This window comes from Nelusetta ayraudi, unplaced genomic scaffold (genome assembly GCF_046127955.1).
Source record: "Nelusetta ayraudi isolate G7.1 ecotype Tasmania unplaced genomic scaffold, CSIRO-AGI_Nayr_v1 ptg000229l, whole genome shotgun sequence".
Taxonomy (NCBI): domain Eukaryota; kingdom Metazoa; phylum Chordata; class Actinopteri; order Tetraodontiformes; family Monacanthidae; genus Nelusetta; species Nelusetta ayraudi.
In genome coordinates this window covers 75,920-102,535 of record NW_027466278.1, presented here as the reverse complement: position 1 = coordinate 102,535, position 26,616 = coordinate 75,920, and the positions used below count along the sequence as shown (strand labels likewise).

The following is a 26,616-nucleotide window of genomic DNA, read 5'->3' as shown; positions in this document are numbered from 1 at the left end:
TTTTTTTAGATTCTTGTACCACTTTGATCTCGTTGATTCTAAAACGGACGTTCTGATCCAGGGGTCAACAACGTGGTGCCCCCGAGGACCACATTATAGTAGCCTGTTTGAAAAGTTGCACAACTTGTTGAACTGCGTCTAAAATTCAGTTTTATCCAACCTTGTTAAGTCATTGCTGATAATTATTGAGAACTCATTAACTTGATAATTGTCTTCACATAGATGAGTATCATTTATAATAATATCTAACTCGGAGAGTTTGTTATTTCAGGAGAGTCTAGCAAACTGGTAGCCCTTCATATGACTCAGGACACATGAAGTAGCTCTCATAAAACGGTTGGTGACTCCTGTTCTAATCCCTGCCGGAAAAGTGGGGCAGGTTGGCTGTTTTATTGTGAAACTGTGGCCGACCGGAAGTGCATGGAAAAGTCTCGAACTCGCTCCGAGTGATCCGATCTGGATTCAGCCATATTCCCAGCGAGCAGCCACACCGGCAGGCAGCCCAAAGTGCCCAAAAAGCCTCGCTAATCCCCCGCTGCGCAGCCCCGCGGTGCTCTCGGTGCTTGCGGTCGAGGTCGAGTCCGTGCCGGAGCCCCGGGACGAGTACCCGAGCTGACACACCACCGACCGGGAGGACATGGAGCTGCGGCTTCGGCTTCGGCGGCGGCGGCCAAGCTGAGCTGAGCTGAGCGAGTCGACGACCCATCCGAAGCGACGTCCCGATTTCCCGAGAAGCAAAGTCCCGGTTCGGCGGGATTAGGAGCCGCTGCGGACGGCGGAGGGCCGCTGGCCCCGCGGACTGAGCCACACTCGACGGACACGGAGCGACCGCGGCGCCGGCGGCGGAGACACGGCGACACCCAGGCGGCTCAAAATGTCGGGAATGTTCTCCCGGAGCTAACGAGCTAGCCGCGGCTAGCAGGGCTGAGCTGGGCACGACTCGGCAGGAAGCGCAGCCGGGGCGGAGGGTTTCTCTCGGGCGGTGCGGCGAGCTTTGCTGTCCGGAACCGGGGGGCTTGGCTCCGGACTCCTGCGGGTCACCATGTCGGCCCAGGTCCGCCTGAAGCGGCTGGAGGAGCTGCTGCTGCAGCAGAAGGAGGCCGGCTGTCTGAGCGTGGAGGCGCTGCTGGACCTGCTGCTCTGCTTCACCGCCGAGTGCTCCCAGTCCCCGCTCAAGAGGGAGAAGCACGTCAACGACTTCCTGGACTGGGGTAAGAAGCTGCTGCTGCTACTGGTTCTGGTTCTGCTCGTGGTTCTTGTATTAGTGATACAAGAACATACACCACCCTGTGGCGCCCCCAGAACATCTCAGGGAGTTGCTGGGAGGAGCAGAAGGTCCTGGAAGATCATGTCACATGTCCTGTGAGGTTCTAGAGGTCCCAGGTTTGAGATTGAAGGTTCATCCTGGGAGGTTTTTTGGGGGGTTACTGCTTCTGGTTCTGGTTCTGCTGCTCGTTCTTTTACTACTGACCCTGCTACACATGCTGATACCCCCAGAACCTATCTGGAAGGTTCTGAACATCTCAGGGGGTTGCTGGGAGGAGCAGAAGGTCCCGGAGGATCATGTCACATTTGTGTCTTGTGAGGTTCGAGAGGTCCCAGGTTTTAGATTGAAGGTTCATCCTGGGAGGTTTTGGAGGTTTTGACAACCAGCTGGGCTCCTGCAGTGAAGGCCCTCAGTGATGTGGAGTCAGTTGGGTGGAGATGGATCTGGTGACCAACCAGGGTGTGTGAGGTCAGGACTGGGTCTGCTCCACGTGCTCTCTGGAAGGTACCAGCAGGTTCTAGGGGGGCCTTCTCCTGGTCTCCTGGTCTCCTGGTGGTGAGCTCCAGCCGGTGGAAACCCTCTCATCGCTCTATTGATCCCTGATGTATTGATCTCGTCTGGCGCCCCCTGCCTCGGATTCAGACAGTTTGTGGTTAATTTCCTGGTGAGAGTTGGCTCCGCCCCTCGCTGGCCTACATTCAGCCGCGTTCCACTTCCACGTCTCTATAAATAATCGTCCTGCGGTCCAGTTCTGCAGTTCCGGAACCAGAATTGGTCTCACTGGGTCTCGCTGGCCCTCACTGTCCCGTCGTCCCTGGTGGAAACTTTTCCACTCTGCCTGGCTGGCGACCTGCACAGGTGCCGTGTTTACCTGTAAACACAGGTGAGACCTGGCAGGACACACACACACACACACACACACACACACACATTCTGATCTCTCACACCTCTGCATCATGCTAATGGTCATGTGACACTTCATGATAATAGTTGGGTTCATCATTTAGCCATCTTGGCGTTAATGATGTAGCAGGTCAAAGGTCACTGTGGAGCCAAAACGCCGTTGCGTCCCGATGATGTCATCCGAAGCCGGGGGCTGGTCGGTCGTGGCCCCGCCCACATCCCCTACCTGACGAACTGGTCGCCCCCTGCTGGCCACCTGGTGAAGCATCGGCCGCCACCGGCTGCAGGTGGCTCTCAGCCTCTGATTGGCTGTCACCTGGCAGAATTTAGCCCCGCCCCCCGGCTCGTCAGCCACCGTCACATCCTATAATCAACCTACTGCCACGTGTGTGTGTGTGTGTGTGTGTGTGTGTGTGTGTGTGTGTGTGTGTGTGTGTGTGTGTGTGTGTGTGTGTGTGTGTGTGTGTGTGTGTGTGTGTGTGACCCAGATAAAATCTGAGCAGATAAATAAAAGATGGATGAAGGGCCAGGTTTTCTACAGGGTCCTAATGCCCCTCAATCATCTCGCAGTAGCTCAGTGTGTGTGTGTGTGTGACAGTGTCTGATTGGTTCCTGATTGGCTGTGATTGGTCGGCTGCTTGCTGATGATGATGATGATTGATTGATGCACTGTCTGATTGATTGACTGACTGACTGATGGTCTCTGTCTGTTGTGTCTCCCTCAGTCAAGCCGTTCACCAGCACGGTGAAGGACATGCGGCTCCACCGCGACGACTTTGAGATGCTGAAGGTGATTGGACGAGGAGCCTTTGGCGAGGTAAGAGCCACTTCCTGTTTACGGCCGACCGCTTCCCCTGCCCCGCCCTGCGCACAACAAACAGGAAGTAGTCGGCACTGTAAGGGAAACGCCAGTGTTTCCGTGACTCGGACTCCTCGCTGGGAGGAAGTCCTCGGCTGGCCCAGGAAGTTGGTGTCGCGAGGCTCCGCCCCCCTTTTCCAGACTATCAGAGAAGCTCCAATCGGCTTCCAGCTGTGTTTGTGCGACTGCCGGAGGCTGCGGCGGTAACACAATCGCAGTTTTTCGGTCGCCTGCCTGCACACAGAGGCTGCTTTAATCCAGGGTTAGGGGGCGGGGCTTGTTAATGATTGACAGGAGACCTGTCAGCTGATTGGCTGACAGGAGACCTGTCAGCTGATTGGCTGACAGTCTCCCTCTGCAGCCTGCAGGCTTCTGTTGTCGTCGACTCCTCCTGTGGGAAGCACACAGGAAGAGGACAGGAAGCAGCGCACTGTAAACAGGAAATGCACCGCCACGTTTAAGTGGAAACACTTCCTGTCGAGAGAGAGAGAGAGAGAGAGAGAGAGAGAGAGAGAGAGAGAGAGAGAGAGAGAGAGAGAGAGAGAGAGAGAGAGAGAGAGAGAGAGAGAGAGAGAGAGAGAGAGAGAGAGAGAGAGAGAGAGAGATTCACATAGCTGTTGCTGCCCCGCCCACAACGTCCAGCCTGCTAATGGCGCTGTTCACTGTTCTGACATCGTGTCACACACACACACACACACTGGGGTCTGGTGGACAAAGTGTGTGTGTGTGTGCGTGCGCACACATTGTCTTCATACCAGAGGAAAGGTGTGTCGCAGCCACACCTGCCTGTTGCCTGGGGCTACCAACACACACACACACACACACACACACACAGAGGTGTGTGTGAGACTGTACAAGGTTGAGCCGGTCCTCAGGATAAACATGTGCTGTGATCACATGACCACGGCGGTTCGGGCCTTCCAGTCGCTAGGCTAGTTCGTCGTCATCATTTAGCCCGCTGTTTGCAGCCCCCTGCTAAAAACAAGCAAAACAAAACAAGCAGCGTTATGTCGGACCTTCTGCATGCTTGTGAGGCAGAAAACGAGGGGGAGGAGCCAAGACCCGGCTCGGGGAGGTGGTCATTAACCTAGGAGAGGTGTCGGTGCCCTTTGTGACATCATAAACCCCCTCCCGATCCCTCCTCCAGGTTGCCGTGGTGAAGATGAAGCACACGGAGCAGGTCTACGCCATGAAGATCCTCAACAAGTGGGAGATGCTGAAGAGGGCCGAGGTGAGTCTGTCCCGCGCTGATGATGTCATCAAGGTGCGACGGTGAAGTTGTGACCGCCTGTGACGCTGTCGTGCAGACGGCGTGTTTCCGGGAGGAGCGGGACGTCCTGGTGCGAGGAGACAGCCAGTGGATCACCACGCTGCACTACGCCTTCCAGGACGAAAACTTCCTGGTCAGTACCACCACCAGGGGGCGCTGGCTCTCTGGCTCTCTGGCTCTCTGACTCTTTGATTCAGATTCTCTGACTCTCTGATTCTCCTACACTCTTTGAGCCTCTTGATTCTTTGATTCTTTGATTCTGATTCTGACTCTGATTCTCTGTCTCTTTGATTGTCTTCACTCTCTGACTCTTTGATTCCGACTCTCTGGCTCTCCAACGCTCTTTGATCGTCTGATTCTCTGACTCTGGTTCTGATTCTCTGACTCTTTGATCCTCTTGACTCTCTGACTCTCTGATTCTCATCCTCTGACTCTCTGACTTGCTGGAGGACGACAACGTCCTAGTCAGTCCCAGCACCAGGGGGCGCCACCACCGGTGCTCATGTTCTTTCTCCCCTGTTCCTCTGCAGTACCTGGTGATGGACTACTATGTGGGCGGCGACCTGCTGACCCTGCTCAGTAAATTTGAGGACCGCCTCCCGGAGGACATGTCCAAGTTCTACGTGGCTGAGATGGTGCTGGCCATCCACTCCATCCACCAGCACAACTACATCCACAGGTACTGGTCACACTGGTGGGCGTCGCCGGGGCTGCGCTCGACCCTGTGAGTGAGTGAGTGAGGTCACAGGAAGCAACCCCTTCCTCTCTGGCTGCAGTGTCCTCTGGGAAACGTAGTTATGTCCTGTCCAGCCTTCCTTCCTGTCGTGTGTGTGTGTGTGTGTGTGTGTGTGTGTGTGTGTGTGTGTGTGTGTGTGTGTGTGTGTGTGTGTGTGTGTGTGTGTGTGTTGCTTCAGTCGATTCATTTGTGGTGACTCAGCAGCTCAGCCTCCTCCTCCTCTCTATAGTGGGCGTGGTCTTACCAGGGGACCAGGAAGTAGCTGTTAGCTCCACCCCTTTTATGGTTTCTGTGCTTTTGTCTTCTCGTCCTGCAGAGACATCAAGCCCGACAACGTCCTGCTGGACGTCAACGGTCACATCCGACTGGCCGACTTTGGCTCCTGCCTGCGGATGATGGAGGACGGCACGGTAAGACTGGCTTGTCCTGGTGGTGCGGGTGGTGATCCTGGTGGTGGTCCGGGTGGTCTCGGAGCTCCTGGTCAGTCCTCTCTCTCTCTCCGTGGCTCCAGGTGCAGTCGTCGGTGGCGGTGGGCACGCCGGACTACATCTCCCCAGAGATCCTGCAGGCCATGGAGGACGGGATGGGCCGCTACGGACCCGAGTGCGACTGGTGGTCCCTGGGGGTCTGCATGTACGAGATGCTGTACGGGGAGACGCCCTTCTACGCCGAGTCACTGGTGGAGACCTACGGCAAGATCATGAACCACGAGGTGTGTGTGTGTGTGTGTGTGTGTGTGTGTGTGTGTGTGTGTGTGTGTGTGTGTGTGTGTGTGTGTGTGTGTGTGTGTGTGTGTGTGTGTGTGTGTGTGTGTTTCCAGGTCTGCTCGTCTCCAGGCTCTCGTCCCACTTCCTGTTTTCTAAAAGTGAAGCCGTCCTGCCCTCTTTACCGTCGCTCACTTCTTCTTCTGCTTCTTCTTCTGTGGTGTTTTTTCCGCTCTCTCTCTCTCTCAGGAGCGTTTCCAGTTCCCCTCCCACGTGAGTGACGTGTCGGAGGACGCCAAAGACCTGATCCAGCGGCTGCTCTGCTCCCGGGAGCGCCGCCTGGGCCTCAACGGCATCTCCGACTTCAAGAGCCACGCCTTCTTCAGCGGCATCGACTGGGACAACATCCGCAGCGCCGAGGCCCCCTACATCCCCGACGTGTCCTCGCCCACCGACACCTCCAACTTCGACGTGGACGACGACGTCCTCAAGAACCCGGTGAGAGAGGGGTTAGGGGGTTAGGGAGGGGGGCAGGGGGGCAGGGGGGCAAGGGATGGTGGTGGGGGGGCGCCTTCAGGCTCCCAGCGTTCCCACCTGCCACTCTCTGACTCTCCTACTCTGACTCTGACTCTTTGACTCTCTGACTCTGACTCGCTGACTCGCTGACTCTGACACTCTGACACTCTAACTCTCTGACTCTCTGACTCTCTGACTCGCTGACTCTATGTCTCTCTGTCGCCCCCTGCAGGACATCACCCCCCCCACCTCCCACACTGGCTTCACCGGGCAGCACCTCCCCTTCGTGGGCTTCACCTTCACCACCGGCAGCTGCTTTGCCGACGGCGGCAGCGTGAGCCGGGCGGTGCCAGGCCCCCTGCAGGTGGAGGAGGGCGGAGCCGGCGGCCAGGAGGTGGCGCTCTTTGAGAAGAGGATCCGGAGGCTGGAGCAGGAGAAGCAGGAGCTGAACCGCAAGCTGCAAGGTGAGGTGGAGGTGGAGGAGGAGGAGGAAGAGGAAGAGGAGGATCCAGGCTGTTCTTCCCTCTGCTAGTCCTGACCTTTGACCTCCTGGCTGTGCAGAGTCCACCCAGGCGCTGCAGGCGCCGGGCCGAGGAGGAACCCTGAGCCGGGACAAGGAGATCAAGAAGCTCAACGAGGAGATCGAGCGGCTGAAGAAGAAGCTGGCAGGTCAGAGGTCACCCGGGGGTCACTGGGGGTCACTGTGGTGGTGGTGATGGTGGACCAACAGGTTTGTGTGTGTGTGTGTGTGCTGGGGTAGACTCTGACAGGCTGGAGCACCAGCTGGAGGAGGCGGTGACGCTCCGTCAGGACTACGAGAGCTCCGCCTCCAAGCTGAGGACGCTGGAGAAGCAGGTCAAGTCGCTGCGGCAGGAGAAGGACGACGTCCACAAGGTAGCTAAGCTCCGTCAGGAGAACCATGAGGAGGCCTGGAGCTGAGCCACGACCTCTGACCTTCTCCTCCTCCTCCTCCTCCTCCTCCTCCATCTGCCCCTTCTTCTTCTCCTCTTCCTCTCCTCCTCCTACACCTCCACTTCCATCTCCTGCTTCTCCTTCTCCTCCTCCTGCGTGAGCAGCAGCTCAGCGAGGCCTTGGAGCGCCTGAGGAGCCAGACCAAGGAGCTGAAGGAGGCCCACTCGCAGAGGAAGCTGGCGCTGCAGGAGTTCTCGGACCTGTCGGAGCGGATGGCCGACCTGCGCTCGTCCAAGCAGCGTCTGTCCCGTCAGCTGCGGGACAAGGAGGAGGAGATGGACGGCCTCCTGCAGAAGATGGACGCCATGAGGCAGGAGATCCGCAAGACCGAGAAGAACCGCAAGGAGGTGAGAGCTCCGTGTGTTGTGTATGACTTGATGATTTCAGATGTAGTTCTCCTCTTAACCACCAGGGGGCAGTATAGGCATTCAGACCTGGCACACGGTGTTGAGCTGTGGTGTTGAGCTGTGGCGCTGTGTGTTATTGACGCCCTTTAAACAGGAAGTGAGTGTCAGACTTTCACAATAAAAGTTGTGTTGTGTTGGTTCTCAGCTGGAGGCTCAGCTGGACGACTCCAAGGCCGAGGCCTCCAAGGAGAAGAAGCTGAGGGAGCACAGCGAGGTCTACTCCAAGCAGCTGGAGGTGGAGCTGGAGGGCCTCAAGGTCTCTGTCTCACACACACACACACACACACACACACACACACACCGTGATGATCCAGCATCTCCTCCGTGGTGGTTCCAAGTGTAGGAACGTGGTTCTGCTGTCAGTCCCTGCAGGGTCGCGGCACCGCCGCCGGAGGGGCCGAGTCTCACCAGGAGCTGTCCCGCATGAAGGCGGAGCTGGACAAGAAAGTCCTGTTCTACGAGGAGGAGCTCCTGAGGAAGGACTCCACCCACTCCTCGGAGCTCAAGAACCTCCGCAAGGAGCTGCAGGAGTCCGAGGGCTCACAGCTGGCCGCCAACAAGGAGCTGCTGCAGCTGCGGGACAAGCTGGACAAGGACAAGAGGGACAGGTGAGTCCTGGACCCAGGGCCAGGTCTGAGTCCTGGACCCAGGGCCAGCTGAGACCCAGACTGGCGGAGGGCCAGGTGAGTCCAGGTGGCCTCAGCTGATCCAGGTCTTGCGGTCCCTGCAGGCAGACGGAGATGGACGAAGCCGTCGCAGCTCTGAAGGAGAAGCACGAGCGGGAGAAGATCCTGCTGACGGAGGAGAACCGCAAGTTGACGGCAGAGACGGACAAGGTGGGTCACGTCCACCCTCTGACCTTTGACCTCGGGGGGTGGTGCCGCACGTGCTCAGTGTCCTCCCGCTCTCCTGTCCCTCAGCTCTGCTCCTTCGTGGACAATCTGACGGCCCAGAACCGGCAGCTGGAGGACGAGCTGCAGGACCTGTCCTCCAAGAAGGAGAGCGTGGCCCACTGGGAGGCGCAGATCGCTGAGATCATCCAGTGGTCAGTTCCCCCTGCCACGCCCGGCTCTTCCATCCTCCAGCAGGGGGCAGTCTCACTTCAACTCCTGTGTGTGTGTGTGTGTGTGTGTGTGTGTGTGTGTGTGTGTGTGTGTGTGTGTGTGTGTGTGTGCAGGGTGAGCGATGAGAAGGACGCCCGGGGCTACCTTCAGGCCCTGGCCACCAAGATGACCGAGGAGCTGGACACCCTGCGCAGCTCCAGCCTGGGGACCAGACCCCTGGTAAAACACACACACACACACACACACACACACACACACACACACACACACACACAGTGCTGCGATATCGTCTGTCTTCATGTTTCTTCCAATCTGCTGCGTCAGACTGACTCAGGTGTGGCCACACCTCCTAAGAAGCCCTGGCTTCTCATTGGTGGGGACAGGAGGGTGAGTGGGACGGCCCCCCCCAGTTTGCAGCCAATCAGGATCCCCCGCCGCATGGCTGTCAGCTCGCATGTCGTCTGTCAATCATCAAGACAATTGAATTGATTTCAAGGCGTCTGATCGTTGATCTCAAGTCAATCGGATGCACAGTCGCATAACTGCTTTGGGAGGGGGCGTGGCCTCGTTCATCATCAGATGTCATCGGCTTCTCTGATTGGCTGGCTGCTCCCGGGGTCGGAGGGGGTGGGGGACCTGGCGCCCTGCCTGGTCCAGGTGCGTGGGCTCAGCCACTGACCAGCCGTGGCCGGCTCTCTGTTGCCCCCTGCAGGACCCCCTGTGGAAGGTGCGTCGCAGCCAGAAGCTGGACATGTCGGCCCGCCTGGAGCTGCAGTCGGCGCTGGACGCAGAGATCAGAGCCAAGCAGCTGGTCCAGGAGGAGCTGCGCAAGGTCAAGGCAGCCAACATCAGCCTGGAGAGGTCAGAGGTCAACCTGGGAGGATGAGATCAGTCAGACCCATAGTCAGTCAGACCCATAGTCCCGCCCCTTCTCACCTGTGTGTGTGTGTGTGTGTGTGTGTGTGTGTGTGTGTGTGTGTGTGTGTGTGTGTGTGTGTGTGTGTGTGTGTGTGTGTGTGTGTGTGTGTGTGCAGTAAGCTGAGGGACTCTGAGGAGAGGAGCAGGGAGATGGGTGAGCAGATGGAGGGGATGAAGAAGGAGGTGGAGGAGAGTCGAAGCCGCTCTGATAAAGGTGAGACTCCCCCCAGGAGCCTGGTGAGACTCACCGACTCACCTGTCTCACACTCACCTGTCTGTCTGTCTGCAGGGATGAACCTTCCAGACTTCCAGGACTCCATCTTTGAGTATTTCAACACGTCTCCTCTGGCTCCTGACCTCACCTTCAGAGTGAGTCACCTGTCACTCACCCCGTCACACCTGTCTCACCCCTCTCCTCTTGGCCTGTCTGTCTGTCTGTCTGACTTTCTGTCTGTCTGTCTGACTCACCCCTCCTGGTTTCCCTAACACACTGTGTGCTAGTCTTTGTTGATATCAACCAGTCAGCTGTTGTGTAACAGCATCAGTTTCCATCAGTGAGCCTGGAACAGTGCCGGTTCAGGTCACATGATGATGTCGATGATGATGATGATGATGATGATGATGATGATGTCACTCCGCTGTGAGTGTCTGAAGCTGTCGTTTGTTTCTCTCCGCACACATTTGAGGCGTCGCTTTGCTCCGCCTCCTCGCTGCTCGCTCTCTGGGAAGAAGTAAGTTGCACCCGACCAGCCGGCCCACAATCCCTCTGTGTACCGACCGCCATTCGTCCTTACCCACAATCCATCTGGGCAGCTAGCTCTGCCGCTAACAGTAGCCATAGACGCGCTGCAGTAGCAACAGATCGAAGCTCCGCCCACCGCCGGGCGACACCACGTTTCGAGGCGCCGCCAGTCACATGATCAGTGACCAGTCACATGATGAAAAACAGCAGCAGTAGTGGTCGTCTTAAAGGGCTCTAACAATAGTTAGCCTAGCCTAGCCTAGCCCTGTTTAGCAGCAGTCAGGAGACCATGTGACCTGCAGTGGCTCCAACGCTCTTCATCTTCATCTCCAGATCACATGACCTGATGATCGGCTCTGCTGTTGTCGTCTTCGGCGCAACACAACGTGTTTGTCTGCACCAGTTTGTCACTAACAGCCATGTGTTTGTTCTGAGCCCCCTGCTGGCCGTCTGCGCTCATTACACCCACAACAACTCGCTCCTCCCAAGCCTTCGGTCACCTGAGCGCATCACCATTCAGGAAGTCCTCCAACCTTAACAGAGATTAGCGCCATCTAGGGGCTCCAGTGGTGCAATCAGACAGAGGTGAACCTTCGGAGGAGAACGTCCTCCAGGGGGCAGCAGAGAGCTGGGCTCGGACCCCATCAGTGGGTGTGTGTGTCCTCAGCGGTGGCGTCTACAACAGGAAGTGGCCCGAGGTCATTTGAAAGCAGTGAATGAGAGATGATGCGATTGGCTGACTGGAGCCCAAGCCACTTCCTGTGTGGAGACGGGTGGCCCCGCCCATCGTGGCGTCTGTCTAGTCGTCGTCAGCACGCCGCCACATTTCTCACGTCATTTGTAAAAGTCCTCGGTGGGAGGGCGGGGTCTAAACAGTAGGAGGAGGAGGAGCTTTGGACTGGCCAATCACAGCCATCGTCCGTGTCTGTGAAGGATGACATCATCACTTCCCTCCCTGACCTCAGAGCAGCGCCGTCCTGTCTCTCTCTCACCTGTCCGTCGCTCTCTCTCTCCCTCGACCGCAGCCCGCCGACATGGACTCCGCCCCCCAGAAGTCTGGGACCACGCCCCCCTCGCCATCGGCCGCCGCCTCCTCCGAGCACGAGGTCCGACTCCACCGCCAGCGCCAACTAACTCCACCCCCTGGAGAATCTTCTTCTGACTGTCTCTCCTCTCTGCACAGGAAGTGAAGCCTGCCTCGCTCCCCACAAGCCCCTCCCCCACCGCCCACAGCTCAGCGCTGACCACGCCAAAGGTGAGCGTCCCCTGATGATGTCACCACCGCGTGTGTGTGCGTGTGTGTGTGTGTGTGTGTGTGTGTGTGTGTGTGTGTGTGTGTGTGTGTGTGTGTGGTCACCACTAACTGACCGCCGTGTGTGTGTGTGTGTGTGTGTGTGTGTGTTCAGCCCAAACCTCACCAGCTGAGCATCAAGAGCTTCTCCAGCCCCACCCAGTGCACCCACTGCTCCTCCCTCATGGTGGGCCTCAGCCGCCAGGGCTTCGCCTGCGAAGGTAGCCCCGCCCACCACCACCACACACACACACACACACACACACACACACACCTGAGATGACGATGCTGATGATCATGATGTCGTCTTCCTCCACAGTCTGCTCCTTCATCTGCCACGTCTCCTGCAAAGACCACGCCCCTCTGGTCTGTCCAATCCCAGCGGAGCAGGCCAAGAGGCCGCAGGGCATCGACGTGCAGCGAGGCATCGGCACCGCCTACAAGGGCTACGTCAGGGTGAGTGTGGTGGTGGCGGAGGAGCACCGTTCCCTCACTGACACCGGTTCCTTGCTGGTTCCTTGCTGGTTCCTTGCTGGTTCCTCACATGTTCCCTCACATGTTCCCTCACATGTTCCCTCACATGTTCCTCGCCAGATCCCAAAGCCCAGCGGTGTGAAGAAGGGCTGGCAGCGGGCCTTCGCTGTGGTCTCGGACTGCAAGCTCTTCATGTACGACGTCCCCGAGGGGAAGTCCACCCAGCCGGGGGTGGTGGCCAGTCTGGTGCTGGACCTCAGGTGAGCTGCTCCCCGAGGAGCCTCGGATCAGGTCGGGGTCAGAGGGTCAGGCTCCTCACAAGGCTTCTTGAAGGTCTTAAGCTCTTCCAGAACCTTCTGCAGCTCCTCTGAAGCTCTTCCAGAACCTTGTGGAACCTTGTGGAACCTGTGTGCCCACTGACCTGCCTGTGTTTGCTTCCAGAGACGAAGATTTCTCTGTCAGCTCCGTCTTGGCGTCGGACGTGATCCACGCCACCAGGAAGGACATCCCCTGTATCTTCAGGGTAAGAGGACCCTTCCACCACTTCATTTGACCCCTGACCTCCAGCCCAGCCCCTCACCGCCTCCACTCTGCTCCTCCCTCTCCAGGTGACGTCTTCTCAGCTGATCTCGCAGCTGTCGGCCGTGTCCCTGCTGGTGCTGGCGGAGAGCGAGGTGGAGAAGAAGCGCTGGGTGAGGATCCTGGAGAGCCTGCAGAGCCTCCTGAGCAAGAACCTGCTGAGGAACCGGCCCGTGCACGTCCTGCACGAGGCCTACGACGCCTCGCTGCCCATCATCAAGACCACGCTGTCGGCCGCCATCATTGGTAGGTGGCGCCAGTGAGCTCCCGCCATTCAGCCAGGCTTCATCCAACCTGACTCTTCTTCTTCTTCTTCTTCTTCTTCTTCTTCTTCTTCTTCTTCTTCTGCTGTGCAGATCGGGAGAGGATCGCCCTGGGAACCGAGGACGGCCTGTTTGTGGTGGAGGTGACCAGAGACGGTGAGACAGACAGACGGGCTGATGGTCACCTGACCTGACCCCACCTGACCCCACCTGACCCCCCCCTCTGTCTCTCCAGTGATCGTGCGGGCGGCCGACAATAAGAAGATCTACCAGATCGACCTGATCCCCCGGGAGAAGATGGTGGCGCTGCTGTGCGGCCGCAGCCGCCAAGTCCACCTGCACTCGTGGGGGGCGCTAGAGGGCGCCGAGGCCTCCATTGACATCAAGCTGCCGGAGACCAAGAGCTGCCAGGCGCTGACCTCAGGTCAGCTGAAGCCCGGAGGCCCCGCCTGCCTGCTGGCCGCCGTCAAGCGCCAGGTGAGCCCACCAACCGAGCCAAGGTCCCACCTGATTGGTTGCTTGGTCCCCCAGAGTCTTGACCCCGCCCCTCCTCATATTGCCCCGGTCCCATTTTCCAATTGGCCCCGCCCCCTCTCCTTGACACTGACCCTTCCTCCCCCTGGCCTCTCCTTCTGACCCCGCCCCCTCGCCTCTGCCCCATCCTCCTCCTGACGCCGCCCCCTCGACCGAACCCCTTCTTCTCATGTCTCCTCCCCATTGGCCCCGCCCCCACCTCAACTTGTCTCCACCCCCTCCTCCCTTGGTTCCCGCCCCCTCTTCTTTCCTCTCCTCGCAATCCCCCGCCTTGTCTCCTCCCTCTTTAACCTGCTCCTCCTGCTCCTCCTGCAGGTGCAGTGCTACGAGATCACCAGGTCGAAGCCCCACTACAGGAAGCTGTGGGAGGTGCAGGCTCCAGGGGTGGTGCAGTGGTTGGGGATGGTGCGGGAGCGGCTGTGCGTGGGCTACCCGTCGGGCTTCGCCCTGCTGGCCCTGCAGGGGGAGTCGTCGCCCGTGAGCCTGGTGAGCCCCGCCGACCCGTCGCTGGCCTTCCTGGCCCAGGTGCCCCTGGACGCCCTGCACGCCCTGGAGGTGGGCGGAGCCGAGCTGCTGCTGTGCTTCAGCCAGCTGGGCGTCTACGTGGACAACCAGGGCCGCCGCTCCCGCACGCTGGAGCTGATGTGGCCCGCCACGCCGCTGGCCTGCAGTAGGTCCCCGCCCCCCCCCCCCCCCGAGATCAGCCGGCCAATCGGCAGCCACCCGCCTCACGCTGTCTCTCCCCGTCTGTCTCCAGGCTCCAACTCCTCCCACCTCAGCGTCTACAGCGACTACGGCGTGGACGTCTTCGACATCCACACGGCAGAGTGGATCCAGACCATCTCCCTCCGCAAGGTGGCCAATCAGGACGCAGCACGGCGCCTCGCCGGGCCAATCAGAGCTCAGCCGTCTCACCCGTCTCACCCGTCTCACCCCTCAGATCCGACCCCTGAACCTGGAGGGAACCTTGAACCTGCTGAGCTCCGAACCTCCTCGACTCCTCTACTTCAGCAACGCCTCCTCAGGTCAGGCCCCGCCCACCTCACCGGCCCCGCCCCCACCTCCTCCTCCTCCTCCTCCTCCTCGGAGGCTAACAGCTGATTGGTTCTCACACACAGAGGGAGACCTCACCATCCCGGACACGTCGGATCACAGCAGGAAGTTGATGGTTCGAACGCGCAGCAAGAGGAAGTTCCTCTTCAAGGTTCCTGAGGAGGAGCGACTGCAGCAGAGGAGGTGACCAATCAGAGAGCAGCTCGCTGGCAGGGACACGCCCCCTCACCCCCTCCCCCACCCTGGGACAGCCAGCAACCTGTGTGTGTGTGTGTGTGTGTGTGTGTGTGTGTGTGTGTGTGTGTGTGTGTGTGTGTGTGTGTGTCAGGGAGATGCTGAGGGACCCGGAGCTTCGCTCCAGGATGATCTCCAACCCCACCAACTTCAACCACGTGGCTCACATGGGACCAGGCGACGGCAAGCAGGTCCTCATGGACCTCCCCCTGGTAACTCCTCCCACCTTCTCACCCCCCCACGCCCCCCCTCCCCTTGCATGATCTCCTCCTCCTCCTCCCTGTGACTGCTCATCACACTGACTCCTCCTCTCTTCTCTCCTCCTCCTGCTCCCCCTCCGCCTGCTCCTCCTCCTGCTCCTCCTCCTCCCAGGTTGGTGATGTCACAGCCTTCACCCCCTCCCCCTCTCCCTCCCCCTCCTCCTCCTCCTCCCGTCACGCCCTCATCTCTCCCCCCTCCAACTTTGAGCACGTCTATCACATGACCTCGGCGTCGGCCGGCATCTTCTTGCAGAAAGACGCCTCCTCTTGCTCCTCCTCCCAGCAGAGCCTCCTGCAGCCCTCCTCCTCCTCCTCCTCTCCCTCCACCTCCTCTTTGGGAAGGGTAGGCTCTCTCTCTCTCTCTCTTTCTCTCTCTCGCTCTCTTGCTCTCTCACCCGCCCCCACCCCCTCCCCCCTCCTCCTCCTGGTCTGCAGTGGTCAGGTGACTCCAGATGTTTCCCTCTGTTGATTCCATCAAAGCCGCCGTGTCACTTCCTGCTCCTGCACCTCCTCTCTGCTGCACTTCCTGTCCCTTCACGCCACTTCCTGTCCCTCAACGTGCTTCTGTGTGGTATCACTGAAAGACCTCTAGGTGGCGCCAAAGACGGCCTTTTAACTCTGTGTGTGTGTGTGTGTGTGTGTGTGTGTGTGTGTGTGCAGAGTGTGATGCACTCCTCTCAGGATGACCCGATCAAAGAGAAGCCCCGCCCACTGTCCAGTATCTCCCGGCAACAGAGGAGCAAGACGCACATCACACGCACAGCCTCGGGTATGGACACACACACACACACACACACACACGCACTCACTCACTCAAAGCAGGTGTGTGAGGACTCACTGTGTACTGACATCGTCCTCTGCCGTGTGGTTCGTCCAGATTTTGGGGGTGGAGCTTCGTCTCGCATCAGCGCCGATCCAGACCAGGACCTGGATCGAGAGGTAGCGCGTACGCGCACACACACACACACACACACACACACACACACACACACACACACACACACACACACTCACTCTATGAATATATGTATATGTGTATATATATTTATGGTATATCAACATCCTCTCTCTCGCCCCCCCCCCCAGCCTGACTCGGACTCCACCAAACACTCGACCCCCTCCAACAGCTCCAACCCCAGCAGCCCCCCCAGCCCCAACTCCCCCCACCGCAGTCAGCTGACCCTGGACGGCCTCGACATGGAGCCCTGAGGCCTCGCCCCCTACCCCCCTCCTCCCCCGCTGGCCGAGCCAATCGGAGGCGGCCGACCGAGACTTTCAGTTTTACTTGATGCTTTTATTGTGATGGGGTCAGTCTGAGCTTCCTGCTGCTTTTATATTTGTTGGATTTTACCTGCTGGGAAGCCCCGCCCCCCATCCCCTCAAGCCCCGCCCCCACTTTGTTTTTGTTTGTTTTTTTAACCCCGCCCTTGCTGATGGCTACTGTGTGTTTGACCTTTTGACCCCTAATTGAGATTGGTGCCGTGGGACCCAGTCACTTCCTCCTCTGTATTGAATAACTCCCTCTGAGCTTGTGTTAGACAGGAGGCGTCACTCTGACAAAGAAAAAAAAACACTGTATGGATTCATTTTAAAAGTTTTCTTAAAAAGTTGCACATCATGTTGTTGTAGGAGAGAAAGAGAGAGAAAAAATATTTTTTTTTTGATTTTGTGTCAGTGATGAGCTCGCTTGTTGCTCCCGCCCCCCCCCCCCCCTCCTCTGCAGCGAGTGGAGTGGGCGGGGCACAGCTGAACACTACTGCTTTGTCTTCTTCCAGATCACCAGTTTGAGAATCTTTGTAAAATGAGAAACATGTTAGCAGCCAAACAGGAAGTCAATTAAAGAATCTGATGACAAGTGTTGTTGTTGGTGTTGTTACTGTTTTGCGTTCAAACAAAAGGGGGCGGGGCTTGTTTAACAGCGTGTGACATCACCGCGGTGGGCGGAGTCTCTCCTGTTTCCAGGCAGATTCCAGGTCAGTCACCAGCAGCTCATCAATCATTCACGTCTCCCCTTCAGTCTGTCTGGCAGCGTCGTGAATGATAGATGAGGTGGGCGTGGCCCGGCGGTGGGGTGGCAGGGGGAGGGGCGTCGACCAATGAGAGCGCTCCGACGACAGCAAGGAGACAGTGGAGCCAATCAGGGAGCAGGGCGGCCTGGATCACAACAAGGACGCGACTCCGCCGCTGCCTCTTCAGAACCAGCAGCCCAGTTTCCACTTCCTGCTCACCTGTCACTTCCTGCTCGCCACGACAGGAAGTGACACACGCACTCAGACTTCCTGTATTGAGAAGAACAACATGACGTTTTCGGTGTGTTTGAGAGGAGTTGGTCCAGCACTCAGGGTTCCGGGAATCGAACCAATAACCACGACCCACAGCTCAACCAAAACTCATCTTGTGCTAAAAATGCCAAATAACATCATAACAGAAATGATGGGATGTTTACAGTGGTGCAGTGGTCAGCGCTGCTGCCTTACAGCAAGAAGGTCGAGGGTTCGAGTCCAGGATTGGGGCCTTTCTGTGTGGAGTTTGCATGTTCTGGGTCTGCTGGGTTCTCTCCACGTTCTCCTGCCTGCTGGGTTCTCTCCATGTTCTCCTGTCTGCTGGGTTCTCTCCATGTTCTCGTGCTTCCTCCCACACTCCGAAAACATGCATGCAAGGTGAATTGGAATCTCTAAATTGTGTGTGTGTGTGTGTGTGTGTGTGTGTGTGTGTGTGTGTGTGTGTGGAGCCCCCTGCTGGGAGCTCAGTGCCTTTAAGAAGCGGCTCATGGAGTCAATGGTACAGCCCACCTGGTTCCTGGCCAGGTGTGTTAGATGACTGAGTGATTGAGAGTGTGTGAGACGACAGTGACACACCTGTTGCAAAGTAAGTTTGTGTATTTAATGTCATCACCATCATCATCATCATCATCGTGTCTCTTCTTCTGCTTCTCCTGCCTGAACTTCAGCCTGGATCTCACGGCCGCCCAGTGTGAGGTGAGAAGTTGACTGTGTGCTTGTATCACCTGTGGGTGTGAAGGCTGTGAAGTTTTTATTTCCTGTGTGACCTTCTAAAAAAAGCCAGACCCTGATGTGACTTCCTCTGCTACTAAAACCTTGTCCCACTTCTGCTGCTGCTGCTTTGTCCGTCAGAGCTTTTTGGAGTTTCTAGCCGGTAAAATACATCATTTTTAATGATACACAACAAATACACAACAGTTGCACAAAAACACTTTGGCAGCCAACGGTCATCAAAATTTACAGATTGGAAAACAGCATGGAGCTTCAGAGTCTGTTCCTCCTCACAGCGCCCCCTACAGTCCAGTCTGCACCCACTGATCACGCCAGTGCGATGGTGCTGATGAGCTCAGCTGGTACCGGGGGTGGTACCGGGGCTGGTACCGGGGCTTTGCCGCTTTGTGGCCCCTCCGTCTCCATCACTGTGTGGTTCTCGCAGGAGTTCCTTTGGTTCTCGTTCTGGTCCTGGATGTGATACTGGTTCTGGATCTGATCCTGGTTCAGGATCTGGATCTGACTCTGGTTTTGATTCTGGATCAGGCTCTGTTCCTTGTTCTGTTCCCGTTTCTTCTTCCAGATCCGGTTTTGATTCCTATCCCGGTCTTGGCTCTGGTTGTGGTTGTGGCTGCTGCTGGAGCTGGGCCTGGCCTGGGCCCGGCTGCAGACCCTGGCGAGGCCTCGCCGCAGCTCCCTGCGGATGTTGTGGCTGGACAGGACGTAGAGGACGGGGTTGGCGGCCGAGTTGACGGTGGCCAGCGCCAGCGAGATGCCGTAGGGGGTGTAGAGGCGGCGGTCCATCGGGCAGGTGGCGCCGTCAGCCGCCGCCACCGGCAGGTGGAAGGCCAGTCCGCGGGCCAGCAGCACCAGGTGGTACGGTCCGAAGCAGAGCAGGAAGAGCGCCACCACGGCCACCGCCAGCCGCCGCACGCGCTCCTTCTGGCTGCGCTGCAGCCCGGTGCTGCGCCGCACGCCGGCCAGCACGCCGCAGTTGCTCGCCACCAGCACGGCCAGCGGCGCCAGGAAGCCCACGGCGAATCGGGCGAAGCTCAGGGCGGCCACGGTGGCGCTGGCGCCGGCCGGCTCGAAGCAGCGGCCCTCGCCCTCCGCCGCCTCGCCCTCGGGCATGATGAAGACGGGGGCGTGGCCCAGCGCCACCACCGCCACGATGGCCAGCGCCACCCGGCGGGCCACGCGCTGGCGCCGCAGGCCCCGGGCTTCCAGGCTGTAGCGCACCGCCACGTAGCGGTCGCAGGAGACGCAGCAGAGCAGGAAGACGCTGACGTACATGTTGGTGAAGAAGACGAAGCCGGTGAGGCGGCAGGCGGCCGAGCTCCAGCGCCAGCGGTGCCCCCTGCCGACGTAGTCGGCCCACAGCGGCAGCGTGCCCAGGTAGCCCAGGTCGCACAGCGACAGGGCGCACAGGTACACTGCCAGCACGTTCTTGCGCCGCACCTGCCGCCAGGTGAGCAGGGCCGTCAGCAGGTTGGCGGGCAGCCCCACCACCAGGACGGCGCTGTAGAGCAGCAGCAGCGGCAGGCGGCCCTCCTCGTAGGGCAGCGTGCACGCCGCCGCCGTGGTCGCCGTGGCGTTGGCCAGGGTGGCGGCCAGCGGCTGCATGGTCGGGGGCGGGGGGCGGGGTTTGATCTGTCCAATCAGATTCGAGAGATGTGCGTCTGCAGAGGACAGGAGAGAGGAGAAAGGTCAGAGGTCAGTCGCTTGTCATCGTTTGGTTTTATCTAGTGACGTACCAAGACCAGTATCAGGTATTAACGATTTACAATACCAGTATCAATACTGGTATCAAATACCAGTCTCGGGTATTGACGATTTCAAATACCAGTCTCGGGTATTGACGATTTCAAATACCAGTATCGGGTATTGACGATTTCAAATATCAGTATCGGGTATTGACGATTTCAAATACCAGTATCGGGTATTGACGATTTCAAATATCAGTATCAATACTGGTATCAAATACCAGTATCGGGTATTGACGATTTCAAATATCAGTATCAATACCTGGTTTTAAATACCAGTATCAGCTATCGGTACCCAACATTCATATTTTAAAAAACACACACATACCAGTATCGGGTATCGGTACCAATACAAGTTTCGGCTATTAATGATTTCAAATACCAGAATTGATACTGGTATCAAATACCAGTATCGGCTATCGGTACCTGATACTGGCATTTCCCATTTTTTAAAACACACACATACCAGTATTCGGGTAGGGCTTGATTACTTTACTAGTTACTGTGTGTTTGCACTGCAGTGAAACTTGTTCCAGATAAACTTGCTGAGGGATGTTAACATACACAGTCACTCTTCACTGTATCTGTACCAGTGAGTACTGAAATACCAGTGCTCGTACTCTACTGCTTCTGTCATTAACTGGTGTCATTGCGTCGCTGGTTCAATCGCAGTGTGGCTGAAGCTCCGCCCACGACAAGACTGTCGCTCTTCTTCTTCTGTGGTTTGGCGGCGTCGGCAGAGTTGCACAGTCTGCTCTCCAAATTTGACTCACTTCCTGTCACGATGGCACTCTGCCCACTTCCTCCCAGTCAAACCAGCCGCCTGATCCTGCGCTGCTCTGATTGGCTGAGTGTGACGACGTCGCAGGTGGCCCCCAGGCACTTTGACCGACTGACTTACCAACCTTCCATCTAAACAGCTGCCAATCAAACTGTGACATTAGGGGGGGCCCAACCAGGTGCTCCGAATGTCTGAAGTGGGCGGGGCAGCAGGATGTTTAATTATGCAAAGTGACCTCTTTGACTAAAAATATTCATGATTTCAAAATTTCAAAAACACACACACACACACACACACACACACACACACACACACACACACACAGTCACAGCATTGATCTCTGATCACATGGATGTATGGAAAAAAAAAGACTAATGAATATATATTAAATAATATTATTTAATATTCTTAATAGTAAATTATACTGAATGCTATGTACTGCCAGTTTGATCTGCGCTGGTGTTTTAATTCGCAGATACTGATGTTGAATTCACTCGTGTGAAATCCGCTGCTCTTTTCAAATACGTGTCTGCAATGTAGAACGTGAAGATAGAACATCCAGCCAGTGTGAGTAGTATAGAGATAGGAATCTAGACCGAATGACGATATCAAAACAAGTGAACGTTGCGGTCACACACAGCGTGAGTTCCGTTGACGCACTCAGATACACATACCTACAAATCTTATGTCGAAGATCGCCAGAACCAGTCCAGTAGCCCGAAACGAACCCCCTCTACGTTCAGTATATATATGCAAATATGTCTAAATATCAATATTTCCTCTTTCACTTCCAGATTTTGTGCCTCGAGTTGATTTGGATCTGATCCGAATCTTTCCAGAAAGCATCAGAACCGACTCGACCCGGAAGAATGAATGAATCACTCAGTAAATATCTAATTATAACCTCGCGCTCACGTCCGCTTCTCCGCACAATCATCATCATCATCATCATCATCATCATCATCATCACAAAGTTGAGCGACAACAACAAAACAAACTCACCCGCAGCGCCTCGCGCCCGCTCCGTTCGTTCGTCCTGCTGCCTCCTCGTGCGACCACGTTCTGAATGGAGAGACGAACGCCCGTGGGGCGGGGGGGGGTCACGTGATCTACTACGCGCTCATCACTTATTGACGGCTTGGCTCATCTTTAATGCACGACGTCGTCTCAGCCAATCAGAGGAGCCGCTGCCTTCAACTGGAGGAGGAAAACAAGTTCCAGAGACAAAACAAACTGAAGAGGAGGTCAATGAGGAAGAAGAAGAAGAAGATGATGATGATGCTGTTGATGGTGGTGATGAAGATGATGAAGAAGTTGGTGATGATGATGAAGATGATGATGGTGGTGATGATGATGATGATGATAGTGAGGGTCTTGATAATGAAGATGATGATGATGATGATGATGATGATAGTGGTGGTGATGATGATGAAGATGGCGTGAGATCGATTGGCCGCCTCCTGATTGGAGATGTTGCTTTAGAACAGTCAGGGTAAAAGAAGAAGTTGGGTAAAGTAATAACGCATGACCGTATCAGCAGGTGCTTCCCCACTGTGTCGTGTTGTGTTGTGTTGTGTTGTGTGACATGTGTGGTGTGTGGTGTGTTGTGTTGCTGGGCCAGGGACCAGAAGATCCTCACCGTGTTCACTTTGTCAGCCGTCAGGAGGAAAACCAGCCAGCCAGACCTGCGACGAGGTGCTAGGCTGCTCCTCACACCTCACACCACAAGGTAACACAACTACACAACTACACACAAGCTGTAGCAGCAGGATGCAGCGATCACGACACACTTCCCCTCCAGCCACAGTCACTGCCTGTTGTTTGTTCCACTGCGTGACTAAAACAGCAGGAAACGATGTGATTTAAAGGGCCAGTACGTCCACACCTGGAACTGGCAAGTGGAGGAGGAGGAAAGTAATGAGTAGTGAATGTACCTTTATTCTTTTGAGTAATCTGATTACAATCTGAACTCGTGCCACAGTGAGAAAATAAAATAAAAGGTTGGTCGCCACCTCGTGGCCAACAGTGGTTACTGCAGCGTCCCGCAGTGGCCTTCTGCCTCTTCCTCTCCCCCACCCCGGCCCCTCCTCCCCACCCCGGCCCCTCCTCCTCCTCCTCACCAGCAGTGATTGGACACCAGTCTAATCTTGATTTAAATAATATTTCTTTATTTTACATATTTATAAAAACACACTGAGGAATGTGAAACGACGACTGACAGAAGAAGCTCCTCCCAGTGGGCGGAGTCCAGGTCCACGGCAGCCAGTGAGAGTGAGTCTGGCCTGTGGTTGGTTCACGGCCTCCTGCCTGTGAGTGAGGTTGTCAGTTCTTCCACCGGATTTGCTGAAAGAGAAGAAGACAGAGTCACATGACGAGATGGCCCCGCCTCCTAATGCTTTGGCTCCACCCCTCCTGCTGTAACCCCCACCTCCATCCTCCTCACCTGGTTGCTCAGCAGCTGGTTGATCTTGTTCTCCTCAGCTGATCCTCGCTCCACCTTCTCTCTGTAGGCCAGCAGCTGCCGTCGGTCCTTCAGGTCTCGGTACGTCTGATTGGGCCGGAAGACGCGTGAACAAACAAACAAGTCAGTCACTATTATCCAATCAGAGAGCGGCGGCGGCGGCGGCGGCGGCGGCGGTTCCGTGTCCTCACGTTGATGACGATGTCGTGACACCTGTGCTTCTGAGCCAAGGCGATGCGAAGCTCGGCGTCGTCCACCAGGGCCACGTAGTCCTGCAGCACCTGCCAATCACACGCAGCAGCAGCAGCAGCTCGTCAGCCCCGCCCCCTCCACCTCCTCACCCACCCACCCCCACCTCCTCTTACCTGTGTGGGAGCAGAGTTCTTGTGCAGGATGTCCACCACCCTGTGGAAGCTGAGCGGTGACCTCCTCCTGGTGAAGCCCAGCCAGTTCCTGCCGGTGAACAGGGCGTCCACGTCCGACCACGCCCTCTGCTTGGCCCGCGCCGCCAGCGCCGTCGCAAAGAACTGCTTCTCCGAGATCTGGGTTCAGAGGTCAAAGGTCAACGGGGCTCGGCGGGAGGCGGGAGGCGGCCTCGGCTCACCTTGAAGGTCTGCCGGATGTTGGCGGGGCTGCTGAAGGTTCCCTGCGGAGGAGAGAGAGGAGCCAATCAGAGCTCGGCACCTGGGTTTTGGGGGCGTGGCCGTCGGTGGGCAGGGCCAGACTGACCTCGGCCTCGCCGTAGTGGTAGAAGCAGCTGTAGTAGAGGGTGGTGACCAGCGGCATGTGCAGGATGGAGGCTCTCCTGGGGAACTTCTGGAAGAGCTCCACCTTCCCGCCGCGCTCCGCCTGCCGGTCGGCCGCCTGGCGCACACACACACACACACACAGGGTCAGACTGCAGCAGCAGGGGTCAGAGGTCAGGGGTCAGCGATGGAGAGGACCTCGATGATGATCTGCCGCTCCAGCAGGGTGTAGTGGTCCTGGACGTGCGACGAGTCTTCTGCAGAAAACGGGAGACTGAAAAGAGAAGACGGCTGATTGGTGCTTCCTGCCGGGGGGCCTGATGACATCATCGAGTGACGGCGGGCACCCACCCGAGGCAGCTTTTCAGGAAGTCCCGCCTCTTGTTCTCATCGGCGATGCTCAGGTGTTCTCTGTACTGCAGCAGCTGTGAAGGACAGGAGATCAGCCTCCCGCTGCCGCTCCTGCTGCAGCCAGCAGGGGGCAGCGGTGAGACAGCTACGTACCGCCACGTCCTCAGTGCGGCCCAGAGCCCTGAGGAGCAGCAGGAGGAGGAGGAGCAGGAGGAGCAGCAGGAGGAGGAGGAGGAGGGTGAGTGAGCAGTGAGTGTGAGTGTGAGGCAGCTGGAGCTGCAGGTGCAGCAGCAGTCAAGGACCCACCTGAGCAGCTCCAGCTGCAGCCGCTGCTCTCCAGCCTCCGTCAGGTGGTGCAGCAGGTGCCTCAGGGCCGTCTGCCGCGGCTCCAGCTCCCGGAACAGAACCTCTGAGGAGCAGCAGCAGCTCACACGGGTCAGCTCCACCAGCACCTGGAACTGGATCTAACTATTCCTGGAAGCAGTATTAACTAGTCCAGGAAATGGAACTAACCAGTCCTGCAACCAGTACTAACCAGACCTAACTCGTCTTTGAAACGGATCAAACCATCCTGGAACTGAATCTAACTCGTCCTGGAACCAGACCTAACTAGTCCTGGAACCAGTACTCACCAGTCCTGACTGATGGTCTCACCTTTGCTCAATGTCCTCTTGAGGAAGAGTAGAACCTGTGACGGAGAGAGAGAGAGAGACATGAGGCTCCACAGAGTCTGGAGACGGCGCCATCAGCTGGACGGTGGAGTTACTGCGGTGATGACGTTCCCATCGTGAGCAGCCACAGCCAGATCCAGGAGCAGCAGCTTCTCCTGAAGAGAGCGAAACTTCTCCAGGGACACCACCTGGACACACCGTCAGGGAGACAGGTGGACAGTTAGACAGGTGGACAGGTGGAGAGGTGGACAGGTGGATGGACAGGTGGACAGGTGGAGAGGTGGAGAGGTGGAGAGGTGGACAGTGAGACAGGTGGAGAGGTGGACAGTGAGACAGGTGGATGGACAGGTGTCACCTTCCCCTGCTGCAGTCTTCGGACCGTCTCCTCAGGCGACCAATCACTGATGATGTCCTGGCAGACGATGTGACATCATCATCATCAGGGTCAGTAAACACACCTGGCTAAAGGGGGCGGGGCTAAGGTCAGCTGACCTGCTCACCTTGTACTCTGACTTTGGCCTCCTGAGCTCTGGAGCGAAGAGCCTGACGGACAGGTCACCTCCCGCTGCACACGCACACACACACACACACACACACACACACACAGAGAGTCAGAGTCACTCGCTCGCCCACCTCACACTCTCTCTCTCTCTCTCTCTCAATAACACTCACGCTCGCTCAGGGACTGGAAGCTCCCGCCTCGACTCTTTCCTGCTAAAAAAAAAAACAACACACACGCACACACACACACATACACACACAGAGTGAGTCATGTGACCTGGTGGCGGTCCGTGGTGTCATGTGACCTGCCTTAGCCCCGCCCCTCCAGACTCACCTTTGAAGAGTGAGCTCAGTGAGTATCCTGAGTTGCTCCTGCTGAGGCCCAGTGTGTCAGTGCTGATCCTGGGGAAGGCGGGCTCTCGCTCTGCCTTCTGATTGGCCGCTGCCGCCGCTGTCTCCTTCACCGACCAGGAGATACCTGACACAGTGGGACACCCTGCAGCAGCCAATCACAGCCCTGGACAGGTGTGTGTGTGTGTGTGTGTAGGTCTTACTGCCAACGGGCTCGCCGCTCCAGCTGACCTTCTCCACCTCCTCTTCCTCCTCCTCCTCCTCCACCAGGCCCCGGATGCTGTTCACCGCCTTCTTGGACTCCTTCAGCTGCAGCAGGGGGAGACACACGGTGTGTTAGTGTGTCCCTGAACTCAGCACGAGGCGTTCAGGGAGCGCCGCTGCCAGTCTCACCCGGCTGAACTCGTCATCTTCGTCATCGAAGGTGAAGGCTCGGAACTTGGAGCTGTTCCAGTAGTCTTCCTCATCCCCCTTAGTGCTGGCCTTCATCATCTACACCTACACCTACACACACACACACACACACACCGCCGTCTGACAGCCGGAAGCTAGTCAGCAAGCTAACATGCTAGCACCTCGGTTTGCTCTTGAAAGCGGAAGTCGCTCGCTGTTTCACGCTCACGGCAGGACAGTGAAGTGACGTCACTATGTGGCGATTTAATCTGTGAAGCCACGTTGCGGGTTTAACATTTGGAAAGCCCGGTTTTTCTTGTTGTTTGGACCGGAACCTCGGAGTGTTTTTACCTTCAGCTGCCAGAGCGGCTCCTCCTCCTCTTCTCCTGTGGAGGAAACACAGTCAGCTGACACTCGCCCGGGGAATTATGGGAGACGTAGTGACGGAGTCGAGTCAGGTTGAAAAGGCTGCGGAGCGAAAAAGACACAATTAAATAAAGCTTCTCGGCCGGAATTGATCAAACTACATTGATTGTATGTTGATCGCGTGCAATCATAA

At 57.1% G+C, this 26,616-nt stretch overlaps 3 protein-coding genes and 1 long non-coding RNA gene across 7 annotated transcripts; 2 read left to right on the top strand and 2 right to left on the bottom strand.

Annotated features, from left to right (window-relative positions):
* The first annotated feature begins 456 nt into the window (after window positions 1-456).
* cdc42bpb (CDC42 binding protein kinase beta (DMPK-like)) lies at window positions 457-16,901 on the top strand. Of its 3 annotated transcripts, XM_076016481.1 has the most exons (39): window positions 457-1,211; window positions 2,896-2,987; window positions 4,177-4,260; window positions 4,337-4,432; window positions 4,830-4,978; window positions 5,352-5,445; window positions 5,547-5,747; window positions 5,989-6,237; window positions 6,488-6,719; window positions 6,817-6,924; window positions 7,016-7,149; window positions 7,332-7,574; window positions 7,780-7,890; window positions 7,998-8,242; window positions 8,365-8,470; window positions 8,555-8,679; window positions 8,812-8,917; window positions 9,023-9,085; window positions 9,411-9,559; window positions 9,733-9,830; window positions 9,906-9,985; window positions 10,303-10,347; window positions 11,384-11,464; window positions 11,542-11,613; window positions 11,765-11,870; window positions 11,969-12,105; window positions 12,244-12,383; window positions 12,565-12,646; window positions 12,732-12,948; window positions 13,059-13,121; window positions 13,201-13,442; window positions 13,815-14,169; window positions 14,257-14,354; window positions 14,440-14,524; window positions 14,618-14,735; window positions 14,881-14,998; window positions 15,707-15,815; window positions 15,924-15,985; window positions 16,133-16,901. In XM_076016481.1, the coding sequence occupies exons 1-39, from the start codon at window positions 1,043-1,045 to the stop codon at window positions 16,253-16,255; spliced, it is 5,187 nt and encodes a 1,728-aa protein (XP_075872596.1). In that variant the 5' UTR covers window positions 457-1,042; the 3' UTR covers window positions 16,256-16,901. The 3 variants fall into 3 exon arrangements, with proteins under 3 accessions (XP_075872596.1, XP_075872598.1, XP_075872597.1); XM_076016483.1 differs by lacking the exon at window positions 9,023-9,085; XM_076016482.1 differs by lacking the exon at window positions 10,303-10,347.
* A 1,026-nt stretch (window positions 16,902-17,927) lies between these two features.
* gpr132b (G protein-coupled receptor 132b) lies at window positions 17,928-19,738 on the bottom strand. The gene has a single exon (XM_076016501.1). The coding sequence runs from the start codon at window positions 19,660-19,662 to the stop codon at window positions 18,367-18,369; it is 1,296 nt and encodes a 431-aa protein (XP_075872616.1). The 5' UTR covers window positions 19,663-19,738; the 3' UTR covers window positions 17,928-18,366.
* Window positions 19,739-22,730: 2,992 nt separating this feature from the next.
* On the bottom strand, window positions 22,731-26,566 carry vipas39 (VPS33B interacting protein, apical-basolateral polarity regulator, spe-39 homolog). Of its 2 annotated transcripts, none has more exons than XM_076016509.1 (18): window positions 26,058-26,566; window positions 25,868-25,973; window positions 25,648-25,791; window positions 25,485-25,526; window positions 25,313-25,377; window positions 25,168-25,224; window positions 24,908-25,000; window positions 24,796-24,829; window positions 24,448-24,550; window positions 24,295-24,322; window positions 24,142-24,215; window positions 23,989-24,064; window positions 23,774-23,908; window positions 23,649-23,690; window positions 23,410-23,586; window positions 23,236-23,325; window positions 23,027-23,131; window positions 22,731-22,926 (listed from the first exon to the last, which is right to left on the bottom strand). In XM_076016509.1, the coding sequence occupies exons 1-18, from the start codon at window positions 26,154-26,156 to the stop codon at window positions 22,906-22,908; spliced, it is 1,491 nt and encodes a 496-aa protein (XP_075872624.1). In that variant the 5' UTR covers window positions 26,157-26,566; the 3' UTR covers window positions 22,731-22,905. The 2 variants fall into 2 exon arrangements, with proteins under 2 accessions (XP_075872624.1, XP_075872625.1); XM_076016510.1 differs by having other exon boundaries at window positions 25,485-25,523; window positions 26,058-26,456.
* On the top strand, window positions 24,996-26,001 carry LOC142882046 (uncharacterized). The gene is made up of 3 exons (XR_012925734.1): window positions 24,996-25,076; window positions 25,141-25,838; window positions 25,935-26,001. It is a non-coding gene; the product is annotated as an uncharacterized LOC142882046 (long non-coding RNA).
* Window positions 26,567-26,616: the final 50 nt, after the last annotated feature.

What these genes read in the sequence shown, in the direction of transcription:
- cdc42bpb (XM_076016481.1), top strand. Translation starts at nt 1,043, where the DNA reads ATGTCGGCCCAGGTCCGCCTGAAGCGGCTGGAGGAGCTGCTGCTGCAG. An exon ending in TGGAGCTGGAGGGCCTCAAG is followed by an intron (nt 7,891 to 7,997) that starts GTCTCTGTCTCA and finishes TTCTGCTGTCAG; the next exon opens with TCCCTGCAGGGTCGCGGCAC. An exon ending in GGTGGAGGTGACCAGAGACG is followed by an intron (nt 13,122 to 13,200) that starts GTGAGACAGACA and finishes CTGTCTCTCCAG; the next exon opens with TGATCGTGCGGGCGGCCGAC.
- gpr132b (XM_076016501.1), bottom strand. Translation starts at nt 19,662, where the DNA reads ATGCAGCCGCTGGCCGCCACCCTGGCCAACGCCACGGCGACCACGGCG.
- vipas39 (XM_076016509.1), bottom strand. Translation starts at nt 26,156, where the DNA reads ATGATGAAGGCCAGCACTAAGGGGGATGAGGAAGACTACTGGAACAGC. An exon ending in CTGCAGCTGGAGCTGCTCAG is followed by an intron (nt 24,323 to 24,447) that starts GTGGGTCCTTGA and finishes GCTGCTCCTCAG; the next exon opens with GGCTCTGGGCCGCACTGAGG. An exon ending in GCCGCACTGAGGACGTGGCG is followed by an intron (nt 24,216 to 24,294) that starts GTACGTAGCTGT and finishes TGTCCTTCACAG; the next exon opens with CTGCTGCAGTACAGAGAACA.